The sequence below is a fragment of the Corylus avellana genome, chromosome 3, assembly GCF_965113065.1.
Source record: "Corylus avellana chromosome 3, dhCorAvel1.hap1.2, whole genome shotgun sequence".
Classification (NCBI taxonomy): domain Eukaryota; kingdom Viridiplantae; phylum Streptophyta; class Magnoliopsida; order Fagales; family Betulaceae; genus Corylus; species Corylus avellana.
The window spans coordinates 31141246-31157671 of record NC_142492.1 but is presented as its reverse complement, the minus strand read 5'-3'; the positions used below and the strand labels follow the sequence as shown (position 1 = coordinate 31157671).

The 16426-nt window shown below is 35.2% G+C and overlaps 2 protein-coding genes across 2 annotated transcripts; one reads left to right on the top strand and one right to left on the bottom strand.

The window, feature by feature from the left end:
- The first annotated feature begins 377 nt into the window (after nucleotides 1–377).
- On the top strand, nucleotides 378–6165 carry ATP3 (gamma subunit of Mt ATP synthase). Its single transcript, XM_059588687.2, has 9 exons — nucleotides 378–640; nucleotides 2390–2433; nucleotides 2559–2711; nucleotides 3863–3976; nucleotides 4062–4189; nucleotides 4667–4789; nucleotides 4895–5014; nucleotides 5558–5679; nucleotides 5890–6165. Exons 1-9 carry the CDS (start codon nucleotides 546–548, stop codon nucleotides 5957–5959), a joined length of 969 nt encoding a protein of 322 aa, XP_059444670.1. The 5' UTR covers nucleotides 378–545; the 3' UTR covers nucleotides 5960–6165.
- A 700-nt stretch (nucleotides 6166–6865) lies between these two features.
- Nucleotides 6866–14638, bottom strand: LOC132175886 (respiratory burst oxidase homolog protein F). The gene is made up of 14 exons (XM_059587972.2): nucleotides 13977–14638; nucleotides 12416–12584; nucleotides 12068–12116; nucleotides 11387–11500; nucleotides 10845–11279; nucleotides 9739–10125; nucleotides 9486–9581; nucleotides 9225–9340; nucleotides 8598–8700; nucleotides 8322–8504; nucleotides 7977–8108; nucleotides 7600–7728; nucleotides 7422–7500; nucleotides 6866–7240 (listed from the first exon to the last, which is right to left on the bottom strand). Exons 1-14 carry the CDS (start codon nucleotides 14344–14346, stop codon nucleotides 7131–7133), a joined length of 2472 nt encoding a protein of 823 aa, XP_059443955.2. The 5' UTR covers nucleotides 14347–14638; the 3' UTR covers nucleotides 6866–7130.
- Between the last annotated feature and the right edge of the window lie 1788 nt (nucleotides 14639–16426).

The following is a 16426-nucleotide window of genomic DNA, read 5'->3' as shown; positions in this document are numbered from 1 at the left end:
TTTCAAACTTGGGTAAAATTGACTTTATTCTTAAAATTAACAATTCAGCGATTAAATCTAAATCAGATGAAAACTTAGGGACTAAATATGATTTTTTTTCCTAAAATTAAAAACCTAAGGAGATATTTAAAAATGGCAAAACAAAGAATAATTGTTTGATATTTCTTTTTTCTAATATAAGCCCTTCCTCCTAAAAAAAAAAAAAAAAAACTCTAAAGACGGTAAAAAAGAAGAGCTCCTACCAAATATTGATTGGTTTTACATTTTTAAACCTTGTCATAAGAAAATCCAAAAAATGGGTAAATGGTAACATCCTAAAACGATGCGTTTCAGTGTCAAGCTTGTACTTAGGAGAGATACGGCATCTTTGGCCTGAAAATTAACTTTATAGACCCAAAAGGTCACAGCGTTGCTACCCAGCCATCAGCGAGAGATACCACCTGACCTCCTGAGCTTTGCTGCTCTTGAAGACCCTCGTATAAGAGTTCCGATCTGCAACATCCGGTCCTAGGGTTTCTCTAATACATCACAAATCAGGAGCAAAAATGGCGATGGCTGCGCTGAGACGAGAGGGGAGGCGTTTCGCCCCCCTGATCTCTCCCCAACCAATCACCGCCGCTCGATCCTCTGTCATCTCAGGGTACGATCTCTATTCTCTACCGCACACTCTACTTTAAACCTGCTCATCTCTCTCTCTCTCTCTCTCTCTCTCTCTCTCCGATATCCTTTGCTTCGCATTTCATATGGTTTTATCTTCTGTTTGGTTGCTGAGAAAGACGTGGAAATAATTGGAATGATGAAGGAAAATGAAATGCTAAGGTGAATAGATTGCTTTAGGTTTTTGTTTATTTGAGGCTTTTGCTTACTCAGGTCCTAGATAGTGATAGACCTGGAAGATTCCTTCATTTCTTTGAGACCTAGCATACAATTAGGGTTGTTTGTTGCATTGAGCAAGATATATACATACACACATATTTGTCTATATAAGTATGTTTTAATCTGTTTGGCTGCTGAGAAAACACTGGAAAATGGGAGAAGGCTTATGCTATAATTTTTCAAACTGAAAAAAGTGAAACTTTCAGTTTTGAAATTCTTGTTGATGTTATTTTCCCTACAATTTCTTCACAACCAAACTTAGTCTTTGGCTGATTAATGATAGTGCTTATGTTGCTTGGTAGTATCCGTATTTCACCCTCTTGTTGACGAGAAAACTGGGGGAACGAAAAGGAACTGGTCCTTAATGATTGGTTTTTCGCTGTTTTGGTTTCTGAGAAATTAAGTATTCACTTCAATTAAGTCAAATAGTTGTGTAAGACATTTTTGAAATCTTGTATTCCAATGAAAACGCATGCTTTAAAATGGATATCACTAAGATCTAAAAGTTTCCGTTCTTCTGATTATCCACTGTTTCTTGGTGACGAAACAAGGCATTTAAACTTGTTAGTCCAATAAGAATTATCTGTATTTTTTCAAACTCTACATTTTGTTTGCCACTTAGAAATGTAGAAAAAGAAACTAACATATATTCTTGACTGTTGCATTCTTACTCTTTTTCTTTGTTATCCCTTTCAGAAATAAGAATACTTGATGGACAACAGTTGTTGGTTGAGTGAAGTTTGTTGTTGTTATTACTGCTAGGCTTTGGCTACTGTTATTGGTAGCTCTATGACATACATTCATTTTTTTAAAAAAAAATTATTCAAACATAAATTAAAATTAATTATTATTGTTGTTATTATTTTCTGAGTAGTGTCAGTAATAAAAATTACTGAGCAATCTGAATGTAAATTATATGTAATGTGGATTCTAATATTAGTAATGCTTATTACTCGATGTAAATTTTTCTTGGAATTTCATTTTCTTTTGATAATTTTTGTTTTACAGTTCATCATTGAGTAGCTTAAAAATAATAATAACAGAAAAACTAAAGAGCTTGAGCTTCGCTATCGAAGGTGTGGTAGGGTTTTGTTTATTAATAAGAAATTGTGAGTTATCTTAAACTTCCTCCTTTTAGTTGATGTTGAGGAAAAGAAAAAAATAATTATTTGCATACTTTTGTTGTGTTTAATTAGAATTGAAGCCTCTACTCAATTGCTTGAAATTGTAGTTAGTAGCATTGAGCCCTCCCCAATTTATGGATTATGTATTTTAAGTTAAGCTAGTAAAGTCAGGCTTTATTATTTAGAGAAATTATAAGTTCTTACAAATTTTAGAAAAACTTAGAATTTCAATGGAACTGGAGAATACTTACATCAAGTATGTTTGAAGTTAATAATTGTAGTGTCATAACCTCATTTTCATTGACTGATTGCTTCATATCTGCATTCATAAAGATCTTGCATTTCCTTTTGCCTTTGGAGCTACTAAATTAATTGGTTTGGGTGGGCAGGGAGCAGGCACCTCTGGGAGTGCGCTCAATTTCAACCCAAATTGGTAAGAAATTATTGTCATCACGTTATAGCTGTCTTCTTTTCTGCCATAGACTTGCATTCTACTGCCTTATGGTCACAGTTATTCAGATAGAAACTGTTGATAATGTTGGTGCTTTTTATGTACAGTCAGAAACCGGATGAAAAGTGTGAAGAATATCCAGAAAATTACGAAAGCAATGAAAATGGTTGCAGCCTCAAAGCTGAGAGCAATTCAAGTTAGAGCTGAAAACTCACGTGGCCTGTGGCAGCCATTTACCGCTCTTCTTGGAGACACTCCCAGTATGTTTATCAAAATAACTTTATTTTTGATCTGTACTGCTCAAGTACCAGTTATTTTCTTTCTCATTGAATGTTACTTGAGTTTGTAATAGCATAAAGTCTTTCCTTATATACTTCTACAAGCTTGACTTCTACCATCTGCTTGTTCTGGCTTATCTGCACTGCATACACACCCACACTATTTATTAAAATCTAATAGGGTAACAAACACTTATGCACGCATGCATGGATACAGAGAAACACATACATTTACATGAAATTTCCTTATCCTGCATTAGCTAAAATAGTTTTGCCAAAATTCTCCGAAATCTCTGTGAAATGACACCACTATCTTTTTTAGCCTTTTGGTCAATAAAAGTTTAATGGTTTTGGTTCTCTGAGTAGTGGTACCCTCCATCACTTCTAGGGAAAGATAGTGGATGATGGTGCCAATGAGCTTTAGCTCAAATGGCACCTCCCCTCTCCTTTTAAGAATGAAGTGGAGGGTGAAGTTGTTGGTTCAAAACTCAATAGGTTGAAAAAAAGAAAAAAGAAAAAGAGACACGTAGTGAATGATAATATGTTGGGTTTATATTTTTGCTTTCAATAGCTCAGTTAAGGTTTTAAATTGTATTTGATTTATATTACGTTTTTGTGCGAGGCATATTCAAAATCTTCAAATCTTTGTGGGTTTTCATTTTGCTTCTGCCATTGCTCAGAGTTTTTGTTTCTGTGACTGCCGAATTCATCAAGTACTTAGTAAATTGCAGCCGATCTTTAGCATATTCATCCTTTTTATGTTTGAACATGCTGTCAAAAATTTAGCTGAGAATGCTTAAAAGATGGATTGAAACAGACCTATTGCTAGAATTTCATCAATTCAGGTTAACAAGAAAGGGGTAAAACTATTTGTTCACAGTTTTTGAATTAAAACTATTCTTGATAGATTTTACAGGCAACCTTGACTGGAGCCTAGGTCCATTCTTGAAATTGAAATGTTCATGAAATCGTTCTCTAGAATGATGTTTCTAGTTTGGTGATCTTATGGCTTCTCTTCCGTTCACTATCCCAACCACCCCCCCCCCCCCCCCCTCCCCCCTTTTGATCAGTACATTTCTTTCAATCTAAGTTTTCAGTTGCCCTAATTGTGTTTCATTTTGTTGCAAATCTAGGTGTTGATGTGAAGAAGAATGTTATTATTACCATTTCTTCGGACAAAGGTCTCTGTGGTGGAATCAACTCTACATCAGTCAAGACAAGCAAAGCTATCTACAAGTTGACTTCTGGTATTTCTTGGAAGCCGATTCCTTATCTATGTTGTCATCAAAAGATTGGTTGCTATCTAAAGTCAATACATTCCTACTGCCACAGGTCCTGACAAAGAATCAAAATATGTTGTTTTGGGAGAAAAGGCAAAGGCCCAATTGATACGTGACTCAAAGAAGGACATTGCGTTATCCATAGCTGAATTGCAGAAGAATCCTTTGAATTACACCCAGGTCAGTCTCTTTAGTTTCTTGCCATAGGAAAAGTATTGTTCTTTTTTTTTGTTTGCACATCTGTGCATGTTATTTCAGATGGCTTATCTTGTTATATAACTACTATATGGAAAGCTCCATGCTATCTTCAAAGAAAATATAGTGAGCTCAAGGAGCATGGTTAAGATCTCTTCATCTGGTCAACAAGGTTTTTTTTTGGCTTTATGGGTATATATATATACAGCAGCATGTTTCCATGTCTTCTTTAAGCCTTTGGCATAAGCTCATCCTGATAGTTCATGCTGATTTTGTTTGCTGATCCATTAAATGGCCAAGACAATGAGTTTGTGTATTGATGAGACCCCCCTCAGTCTTTTGTTGAATTGTTTTTGTCTACTTTGAAATAAAACCTATGGCATTTATAAATGACTAGGTTGTATATTAGAAAATGTACAGTTGCTTTCCCCTCATATTCCATCCAAATTGTTGCCCTTTCAGGTCTCTGTTCTGGCAGATGACATTTTAAAGAATGTGGAGTTTGATGCTCTGAGGATTGTCTTCAATAAGTTCCAATCGGTTGTCTCATTTCTTCCAACTGTGGCAACCATATTATCTCCTGAGGTGATGGGATACTTCTAGTTCAATAAATGTGCACATTCTTTTTGTTCGTCACTTTCTTTGTTCTGCTTTTGGTTTTAAATGTTATATGAAGCTATTCTTACTTAGGTTGTGGAGAGAGAGGCTGAATCTGGGGGAATGCTTGGTGACCTAGACTCTTATGAGATTGAAGGGGGTGAAACGAAGTCAGAAATACTCCAGAATCTGGCAGAGTTCCAATTTTCTTGTGTAAGTCCATTTTTGGCTGAAAATAATTCTATTTTTGGGCAGTAGGATTGGGTTTACTGTTTTCTGGAACAATCAGATAATCTTTTATGAACTTTAAATCTTGATAGTTGACGCAGAGTGGCTTTAATTGACAATGTGGACCAAGTTTCTGGAACTAATCGATATTTTGATAAGTTGTCGAGCAGTAGTGCCAAAGCAATATATCTTACTGAATCTACCAAGCAATATTTCTTGCTGAGTCTGGCTTTAATTGCAATTAAGATCGATCATTTTTTTAAAATAACTGTAGTTTGATTTAATTTGGACATTTCATGGACGAGAAGTTTGATCTCCACATTTTGTGTTGCAACAATTGTCTAAATTTGGGCATGCTGTAGATGTTGCTGGAAAAATTTAGCTTCATCACCTTTTGTTTTTTTGCATGTTTTAGTATTTGCTAAGTAGCAGTGCCGTGCAACTACCTAGTGGGAATGTCAATAACTAAAATGCTTATTGACTTCCATTCAAATGATTTATGGAGAAATTTTTTCCATTTTCCCTCAGGTCATGTTCAATGCGGTCTTGGAGAATGCTTGCAGTGAGCAAGGAGCAAGAATGTCTGCCATGGATAGCTCAAGCAGAAATGCTGGAGACATGCTTGATCGTCTCACCCTTACTTATAACAGGTCTCTCTCTTGTGCACAGGCGCGCACAAACACAAACACGTTCATACACATACACAGCATCCACACCTACAGAATTAATTCCCCCCGTCTGTCGTCCACACAAACACAAGATACTAATCTTGGCTATTTCTTTTTGTCATACTTCTGTTCTTTGCTATTTCTTTTTCCATCATGATTAATCTCTGTTGTTTTTCCGATTGTTTGTTATAGAACTCGTCAAGCATCCATCACCACTGAATTGATTGAGATTATTTCTGGAGCATCGGCACTTGAGGGCTAATTGCAGAAAACCAACTTTTTAGTTGGTCAGACGGTGACGAAATAATATTCAAATGGAGGTTTTCCTTGAACTTTATGGTGCTACCTTCAAGAGAGTTTGTTTTTGGTTAAGCTACTCTAATAATTACCCAGTGTCAAATCTTCTTACTGGGAATTAAAAATCTTTTTTGGAGTGTTTTTAATTGATTTATGATTCTTTCCTTTTCACTCGTGCCTTAAAATCTCTCTTTAATGACTTGGGCTAAAAATTTCAATTACAGTGGAAGGCAGCACCCTTATGTCTGAAATAGTGACAAGGCTTGGTGTTTGACAGGTTGGAGCCGTTGAGGGACGGATGAGTGTACGGTTTTTTATTTTTTATTATTATTTTAACCGTTGTGGAATAACAGAAGGGTGACTTAAGGTGGTAGAATATATTGGGAGTATATAGTTCAGATTTTTTAAAATATGCTACCTCAATAAACATCTCATCGCATTGAGTGATGATACAGAGGACGCCAGGCGTGCATGAACAGTCATGCACGCCTGGCTTATTTATTTATTTATTATTTTTATAATTAAAATAATAAAATATAATATTTTATTATTTTAAAATATTAAATCAGTCGGGCGTAGGCACGCCCGGCGTTCCCTTTGTCATAACTCCATCGCATTAAGGAAGGCTGGCACTGCACTATAATATGCAAAGATAAGGATCCTCTCTTAGTCAAATAAAATGCATAGTATTTATTTAATGGTTAGAATTTAAAGATAGTGCATTTAATGGTATATATGATTTGACATTATTGTTATTATTTTTTTAAAAAAAGTGTTAATATTGATTATATATATACTGTTAGATACATTAATTTTAAATCTTGACCATGAAATGAATCTTTTCGTAATGCAAGACCAAACAATATTTAATACCTCTCAAAAGGAGAAACTGGTTTAAGACTTCAAAGTAGTGTCGTATTCAATATCAATTTTGTAATATGGACACAAGACAGTCCTTGCTGAAGCTGGCTTGTGTTATAGTCACAAAAGCAACATAATTCTGTTGCTCAGGCAAATGAGAGAGAGAGAGAGAGAGAACCATAGTGTCACAATATACAGAGCTTATGGGTGATGTGATTATGCTCTTCTGAATGGTGGAATTGGTACAATATGCATTAGGGTGGTTATGAAAACGTCTAATAATTCTCCTTATGAAATACAAATCTAGTAGAGGTTTTGGTGGAGAATTTGGTGCATAACCTCTCCAACTCTCTTGCCAATGCTGATGGGCCACAGTAGAAAACCCCTGTCCAAGCAAATCCAAATCAGTAGGCAGTAGCTATCAGCAGAGAAAATCCCACCAATTTTTCTTTTGGTGGGACAGTTGATCAACTTATAAGGTTATCCTCTATAACCCTCTCAAAAAGGCTAAATTAAGACATCCTTCTATCCAATCAATAATCAATTGTTTGTTGGTTGCGACTTACCAATCTTTGCTCCTCTGTGTTGACGAGACAATTTTGAGAAAATGTTGAACCAGTTTGGTCGCGCAAAATGTGTATGTACCTGAAAATTCCACATTAAAGAAAATAATATCCATTAATTCAAATCTAATTAACTTGCCCTTCGGAAAAAAAAAATGGCAATGAGAAAGAGATAAACTACAGGAGTCTTGGAGACAAAGTCAATGCCATTCTTGGCGTGATATAATGCTTGAACTGCGCTTATTAAAGCTGATCGCACATCCCCTTCTTGATACACACTGGTTAGGAAGCTATGCATCTCAACTATACACTGAAGGGAAATCAAAGTGGTTATAAAATGGTTGTGTATAAATATGTTATGTTTGTAGAGTAATGCTTGGGAAAACTTTTTTATCCCGGTTTCATTCGAATAAAAAAGTTCCCCACAAAAATGCAAAGCAAAGACCTTTTATCCGTATAAAAAAGTATTCTCAAGCATTATATATTCTATGTCTGTATGCATATATCAGTCAGGTAACACTGAAAAGATTAAGGATATGTAAATTGGAATGCATGTACCTGTTTTTGGTTTGATTTTGATATCTCCTTCATCACATCTCTAAACCAGTCAAAGGAGCTTTGTTCTCTTGTAACCCAATAAAGGTAGGCTTTTAATGGACCCTTTCTTATGCTACAATCCCCGCGATCACTCTATTTAATTAAGAGTGCAACATAAGCTTTGTCAGAAGCAAATAAGAGAGTGCATTTTAAAAAACATATGAGTTTAAAGGCTCAATTATCATAAACAACACTCTTTTACAGATTTTACTAAATGCTTAACTGTGTGTTTTAAAATTGCTATATATATATATTTTTTTTTTCAAACTGTACGTTTTGAAACTGCTAAACCAAATGGACACTTACTCGATCACAATGTGTGTTTTGGTGACTGTTAACCACATCTTTGAGGATGCTCATAAAGGGTGTGGCTCCTATGCCAAGGCCAATCAGCACAACAATATCATACTTCACATGGTCTTGAGAGGCAGCACCATAGGGTCCATCTATGTATATTTTCGGATACTCCTTTGTCCCACATAATTTAGCCTGCAAACTCAGCAGATAGTGTGAAATTTAGAATCATGTTTCACCCTTTTCTAGAAACAAAACTGTGGCTTCTCTTTTTCCAATATAATTTACCTCTTGGAAGAGGCTGTATATTTGGAAACTCCAGTCTCCCAGGGTTCTAATATGCACAGTAAGGTATTCATCTTCTGGTGCTGAAGTTAAGGAGAATGGATGCCTGAAGGTGAGGAGAGATAGAAGAGAAATATACCCAAATTGTAAGATCACTTTGGTGCTCAATTTTGGGAGGTTTAACTGTATTGGTCTTTGAACAAGTATATATATAGGTTTATTGGCAGTGCAAGCAATTAAAGAATGTAACAAACAAAACATATTTGGATTATGGAGTTTATCTTGTGTACATCTCTGTTGAGTTGGCATACTTCATCCACCATTATATGCCAACTCAATGGAGATGGACGCTAGAATGCAAAAAAATATTTCTACAAAAGTAAGAGAAACGCTTCTTTAAATTCTGATGTCTTGCTGAGTTGGCATTCTCCATCCAGCGAAGATGTACGCAAGATGAACGCTAGAATGTAAAGAAGCATTTCTCAAAGTGTAGAATTACGTGTTCTCCATAAAACAATGCTGATATTTGATAATGATTCAATATCCATGGGAAGTCCAAACTAAACCTTTGATAACCATGGAATAGAACACCCAAAAAGAAAGTTAACAAGATGGATTGTTTAAATGTACCATTCAAAAGGTGAAATTTGAGGGCATTGAATGAATGTGTACATGCCACTCTGGTACTTAAAACCTTCTGGTTTTTGCAATTTGAGGGACACAACTTTTCCTTGATAAATGCTTGCCTACCAAAAAAAAGAAACAATAATAATTCCTTGACGAGCTGTAATTGAAGTAGCAAAATCCATTGCATTAGATAGAACAATTGCTCAATTTCAAATTTCCATACAAAATATTCTTCTAAAAAGGATAAGGATAAGGATATAATACCTCGAAAATTTTCGCCTCGTATGACCCGGATCTTATAGCTCTAAAGATCCGCTCCGCCGCATATAATAAAACAGGAATGGCAATGTAAATGCATGTCTACATCAGTAGAGTCCTTACATTAACATCCATTAAAATGTTAAAATGATTAATTAAAACTAATTAAGCAAAATGAAAAAAAAAACCATGCATGATTTTCCATAATCAAACAATTTGATCTTGATTAGAAGCTAATTAATTATAGCAATAGGCTTACCGTTTTCTCAATTAGATTGTCGGTTAGGAAGAGGAAGATGGAGTGAATAATGAGCAATGCATAGACAAGAATGAACAAGTGGTGTGAATACCAAAAGGTGTTATATCCGATGACCCTCCGGACGGACCTTGGCAGCGACGGTGACTGCCGGCGCGGCCACTTTGTTGCTAGTGAAAATGCAATGGCCATTAGTACTACCATAGTAATTCCTGTTACTACCTCAGTAGTGGCCAATATCTCAATGTATGATGGTTGATGGTACTGGAATCGGGCCGCGATCGTTCGCCGGAATATTGACTGGTCTGAGCTACTAATTCTTGGGAAATCACAAGCAAGGTGGGTGCCCCCATGTAATATCACACCTACCACTATCCCTCCTGCAATCAACTACACCAAAAAGTAGCTTGTTAATATGAAGCAAGAAATGTATCTAAGTTGCATACCAAAAATTTCTCAATATGACTTGTAACCTGTAGGTTGTATTTTTGCATCAAAAAAGTTCTCAAAATAGCCTACTCGTACATAAAAACCCTAAGATATAACATATTGGCCAAGAGGCTCCCCTTGGTTTTAATTTCTCTTAAATTTTTATTTTTTATTTTTTATAGTTTTTAAGTCTATATATATATATATATATATATATATATATAATGAAGATGCCATATAACTTTGTGGGTTTCTCTTAGAACCCCCTATACTGCTTGGTATTCAGTGTTTGGCACCAATTAATAGAGTCAAACAAGGGATGTACCCCTTCTTTTTTGGTAATGAAATGTACTTTTTTTTTTTTTTTTTTTTTTTAAAAAAAAAGTTAATATACAGGACGTATATCATAAATGTGGGACACGAACCACACAAATGCACTCACAGTAAATCTCCCACACTCTTGAAAACTGACTTGGAAAGGGATGCATGGTACCTAAGAGCATATGCACATGGTCAAGATTGTACTTGAACCACATGGGACACATATGATCGTAACACCTACCCCTCATGGAATTTTCATTCTTCACCTACCAAATTTTTTTCAGAAAGGTATCTAGTAAAAACTGAAAACAAACATGCATTCTTACTTAAAAACCAACAAAAAAACAACCTGAATTTACCTTGTGGAAGTTGATATTATCATTAAAAGGAACAATGGAGTTGACCCATTGATGTTTTCGAAGCCATGTGATTGTATTACGGCAAACGGGGAGGAGAATTAGAGCCATGTTGAACTTTAGGGTTTCTGCAGCACCCTTGGCAGTGGAGATGCAGTAGCCCATCACTTGGAAAGATGTTCTATGGCTGTATTCATAGAATTTCCATGCAAAAAGTGCAAAGCACACGCCCATCCAAACCAAGATTATCCATGCACGTCGCCAATATGATCGAAATATAATTTCCGATTTTGATGATGAGATTAATGCTTCTCCAAATGGGTCATTATCATTATCATTATTATTAGGAGATTGAGTTATTGTTAATTGTTGATTGCTTGGAATTGAGCCTCTTGATGATACGCTGCTTACTTTGAAGAGCGTCTCAAATTGAGATAGCTGCACATTATTTATTAAACAAAAAATACTTAGAATCGGCTGGGCACAATATCTTGAAGATTGTGGTATTCTAGATATTAATTTAAAGATTGAGGTTAAAATGGTACCTCAATGTAACGTCGGTTTTCAGTGTCAAGCACTTCCATGATCAAAGCGGCACCGTATTCTGCTTCCTCACGAGTCAAATGCAGCTTATTTGTTGAAGCACTTAACAAAATAGTCTGTACTTACAAGTGTGCGAATTACCATGAAACCAAACAACGTGATTATATTATATATACGAGGAAAGTCCACCCTAAATTAAAGCAACTAGAATTAAATCATTTGGTTTGGTAACTTGGAAGGAAATTAAATTGGACGGAAATTAAAATAAAAAAATAAAAAAAAAAAGCTTGAGAGTAATTACTTAATTTCATAGATTTTCGTTCAATTTGACGAAAATTAGTAACGGAAGGTTTAAATTGAAAATTTTTGAAACATTAGGAGAACACTGCCAATTTTTAAACTTTGGAGTTCAAATTAAAAAATTTCTAAAACTTCAAGGGGTAAAGTAGATATTTCCTAAAATTGCACCAATATGTATTATATGAGATATCAATTCATTAGAAGTAGTGATATATAGCACACTCGATGTGAGTGAACAGTATTCACGTTGGATGATCAGTATGTATAACTGTTCACCCGACGTAAATATTGTTCACTCACGCGAGTCTCGCAATAAATATCACTGCTCATTCATTAGATACACACGAGTAAAGTGCTTAATTTGATCATCACATGCATCTCACCTGCTTAATATCCATCTCAGTAATTAGTCCATCCATGTCCCTATCACACCTGCAATAAAACATAATAAAAGAAAAACTCTCACTTAATTAATTTCTAAACTACAGAGAATATATATATATATATATATATATATATATATATAGGGACGGAGGAAGGGGGGACTTGCAGGGCCAGGCTCCCCCCCCAAATGACAAAATTTTTTTTTAAGGTAAAAACAATTTTTTTATGGTTAATTTTTGTTTTTTTTTTGCTAATGGCCCCTGCCATTCTCAAGGCTGGTTCTGTCCCTATATATATATATATATATAAAGAAAAAAAAAAAGAAGAAGTTATTTAATAAGAATTACAAGTCAAAGAAAATCCGTGATCTTGAATAGAAGCAGGGGTCCACGATGCGACACCAGAAACGGTGAAGCTCGCATTTTGTGATATGAATTTTCCAATCCATTCCTCCTCCTCCTCCTCCTCTTACTGCCCTTAATACCTCATTACCAAATTCCGGTGATTTTTCCATCCCTAAAAAAAGAAAAAAGAAAAAAAATATATATAAAAAGAGAAAACAGGAAAATAATCGGTGGGTGTGTGTTATTGGGTGGTTTTTGGTGTGAAGTCATGTGTGGGGGCCCAGCTGTAACTTCGGCTTTTAGTGTTTCAGCCTTAATTGGTTCCCCTATTACCAAGTCTACTTTAATAGACTTGCCGACATATCTGCAACTCCAAGATTACAATCCCTCTTAGCCGACTTCTCTCATTATATGAGCAACTTCGGTACGTGGCAAAATAGAGGATGCGGTGGAGGGCGATAAAGTCACGATCAAATTGTCAAATTTATCTTCTTAATTTTTTTATTCGTTGAAGTTTTTTGGACAAATGGTTATTTAACATAAAAATTTACCCACTTTATCTGTATGTTTCTTTGTTAAGTGTTCTCAGGTGGTATAGAGAAAAAAAAAGGACCGTAGTTTTCTCTTTACTGTTTTGTACTTCATCTTTTTATAATAAATTTCTCTCAAGTTATTTTCGTCGATGGAATGTAAGCTTATTAAGTCGATCCACTTAAATCTTTGTGTCTTGTGAGATTGATTTATTTTCTACTATTTTTCTACTTCTCTCGGAATCCTGAATTTAGTTCCGTATACAATTAAAGTTATTTAGCCCACAAATTTTGATAAATTAGTATGCACTAGCTAGGTTTCAACAAACACTTCTCAAGAATGAAATCTTGAAAAACCTCTATAATTTAGTTGCATTTTGCACAAAATAAAATCAAACCAGAATACCCTTAGAGTTTATATTCTAGCAAAAGAGAGTCGAGTAAGATTTTGAGAAAGACAGAGGAAGAGAAATTTGTTTGTGTTGAACTAGTTTCCAGTGAACTATTTATAGTGTCAAATTTTAGCAGTTTTAATGTTGATCAACTAATATACATGTAATTTTGCAATTATCTGGCCATCAAATATTAATAAACTTAATGTTAATCGTTAGATTAAATTATAATGATAGTGCCGTTCAGATCGCTTCGCACCATATTAGAATATACATACAATTGCATACACCTAAGTATTGCTTTAAGGTGATATTTTAATGTGAGTTAAGCATTATAAACACATACTTCTTTTTTTTTTTAATTTTTTTTTCATTCATGTGAGACTCTCTCCTTCTAAGGCTCTTTAAAACCTTTCATTTAAAACATTCTTAAATGAATATAAGTTTTCTACGAATTAAGTTGTAGGAATTTCTCCGACTCAATTTCTAAAAGGTAGAAACTATTAAAATATATATTTCTAAAATACATGAGACTTTTAGAGCAATTTGGCGGAAATTTTTATCATTCCCAGACCACAAACTAGACGTATATATATACATTATAATTTTAAAAATTGTTTAAACAATTGTTATAATTCTCACCTATACAAAAGCTGAAATCTGACCATTTCACGACCGATTCAGGACCATTGTTAGTGAAGGCCAGCCGGTCGAACCGCTCCTCCACATCCTTCCACTGCATCCCACCGCTGCCCATGATGTCAATGAATCTCAGCCCTTCAATGCCTGACTCGGCCATCGACGCCTCTCCATTTTGCAGCAACTGGGTCCCATCATGTGGCGGTCCGGTTCCTTGATGCTCCAACGTCTGAACTGGAGAGAAAGAGAGAGGAACAATACTGACACAGAAAGAAGAAGAAGATGATGACGATGAGGAGGAGGAGGAGGATGATAGTGAAAGAGCAGGGGCAAATGGGTCTTGGGCTGTTTGGGACTCTACATGCGTCTCCATTGATGAATTCAGATGGAAAATGTGGGACTCTGTTTTTCTTTCTTGACAGAAAACGAAGTATTTTAGAATGAATATTGTTTGAAGGGTGGCAGTTTGGTTAATTTCTTGAGCTAGCTAGCTAGAGATTGTATTTTGTTTGTTTGTTTATGTTTTGATTTTTGGTGGGTTTTATTGGCTTTGGGTGGTTGAGTGTTGGATGAGAAGAAAAGCTTGAGGTGTATTTGGTTTGATGAGCAAGAGAGAGAGGTTTTGTTGGAGGCCAGTGGAGAGATTAGGAGAGAAAGGAAAGTGAGAGCAGGTGAACTGTGGAGGTAAATTCCTAAAAAGGATGTTAAAGAGAGAGAGAGAGAGAGAGAGAGAGAGAGAGAGAGAGAGAGAGAGATTGTGATGTGTATTTGGTTTTGGGTGATGGAAAACGTACCATTATTGTTTCAAACTTCTCTCCTTTAATAAGTTGCACATTGGGTGCTGATGGGGATGGATGTTCATATAATTGAATTGGATTAGCTAAAATGGATGTAATTAGGGGAAGAAATAGGTTGCTTGTTTAATGAGTCAAGCATGCAGTTCATATGTTCCTAATTCTCATTCGGTCCATTTGATTACTTAATTAGCTGACTCTATGCAAAGTGACATGTATTTAGGCTACAATGAATTAATGTGGTAATTAATCTTATTTCTTCAGAGATGGAAGATACTCAATTCCAACCCATAAACAAGTAAACAAACAGTTAAATGCCATGCCTTAACCACCCTCTTCCGACCTCTCTATTGTAGCTCTTTGAAGAAGGGGAAAAAAAAAACTCAGCCATTGCACCTACATAAGCCATGTGCCTCATCTTCACCATTTTTGGCTACCTCTCTTTCCGCAACGTCCTTGTTACAATGTGCGCATGTATGTCATGCGCCATCACCCTTTTTTGCTTTTTTGGGTAATTTGACGGATCTTTACTCCTGCTTCTCCAGTTCTCTTATGGTAAAGTTTTTTGCTGTAAAAAAAGATTTTAGATCCAAATCAGGACCTCACGATCTGTCTCACAATTCAAGGTGGAGACTTATTATCTACATGTAGATATATCGCTTACCCTTCATAGCTCATTGTGTAGCTGGTCTAAAGCTAAAAACTTTTCGGGTGTCGTTCATAGCATTCGCAAATTTTAAATATAAGCTGCTACAATCAACACCGCTTGCAACATTCCCGTATCCTATTTCATCCCGAGGATATATATATATATATAAACAAATCCGAGCATATCGCGTAGTTAATTTCCAAATCCCAGCTAAATTGTTGCATCATTGACATGTCCATAAACTAGTTGGGTGATTAGATGCTTGTTTACCAAACTTTGCTTGCTGTAGTTGAAAACCCTGGGCATAATACGTGTGAAACTAAAATTCCTTCACACACATCTTATGCGCTTTAGTTCTGCTTACAATATTGTGATGTGTCTCACCCCTCCTATTTCTCCTCTTTTTTTTCTTTTTTAATCAAAAAGTTGGAGGAGGAGACCAATTGTGGCTATTCTACCTAAGCGTGACTATAGTAACACCAACCCGCGGGAGACTGCTCAGAAGAAACTTAGGTTAATTTCCTTTGATTACATATGAAAGTGATCACCAAAATTGCATATTAATTTTCATACTGAACCCCTTTGATTTATCAAAAGCTGTTTTTTTTTTTTTTTGAAAGCTGGTTTAGGACAATGATAAGAATACTAATAGGATGCTACATTTTCATTTTTTATTATAAGTTTCTTATAAATTAGATGGATAGAGTCACAGAGTTTTCTTCTATATTGTGTTGGATGAATTTTCTCCAACTTAATCTATAATAATGACACGTATCTCTTAACATGTGAGAAACACGTGATTTTTTAATAACATGTGAGATGCACATGTTTTTTTTAATAAAATCTCTTCCAAGTTTGTCTATACTTATAAAAAAATCACGTGACTTTCACATTCTCAAATGACACATGTCTTTATTATAAATTAGATTAAAGAAATTTGAAGGAAAACTCTGTCCAAACTTGATGTGGCCGTTCATGCATTTTTACTTTTTGCCCTTTAAAAGGATATA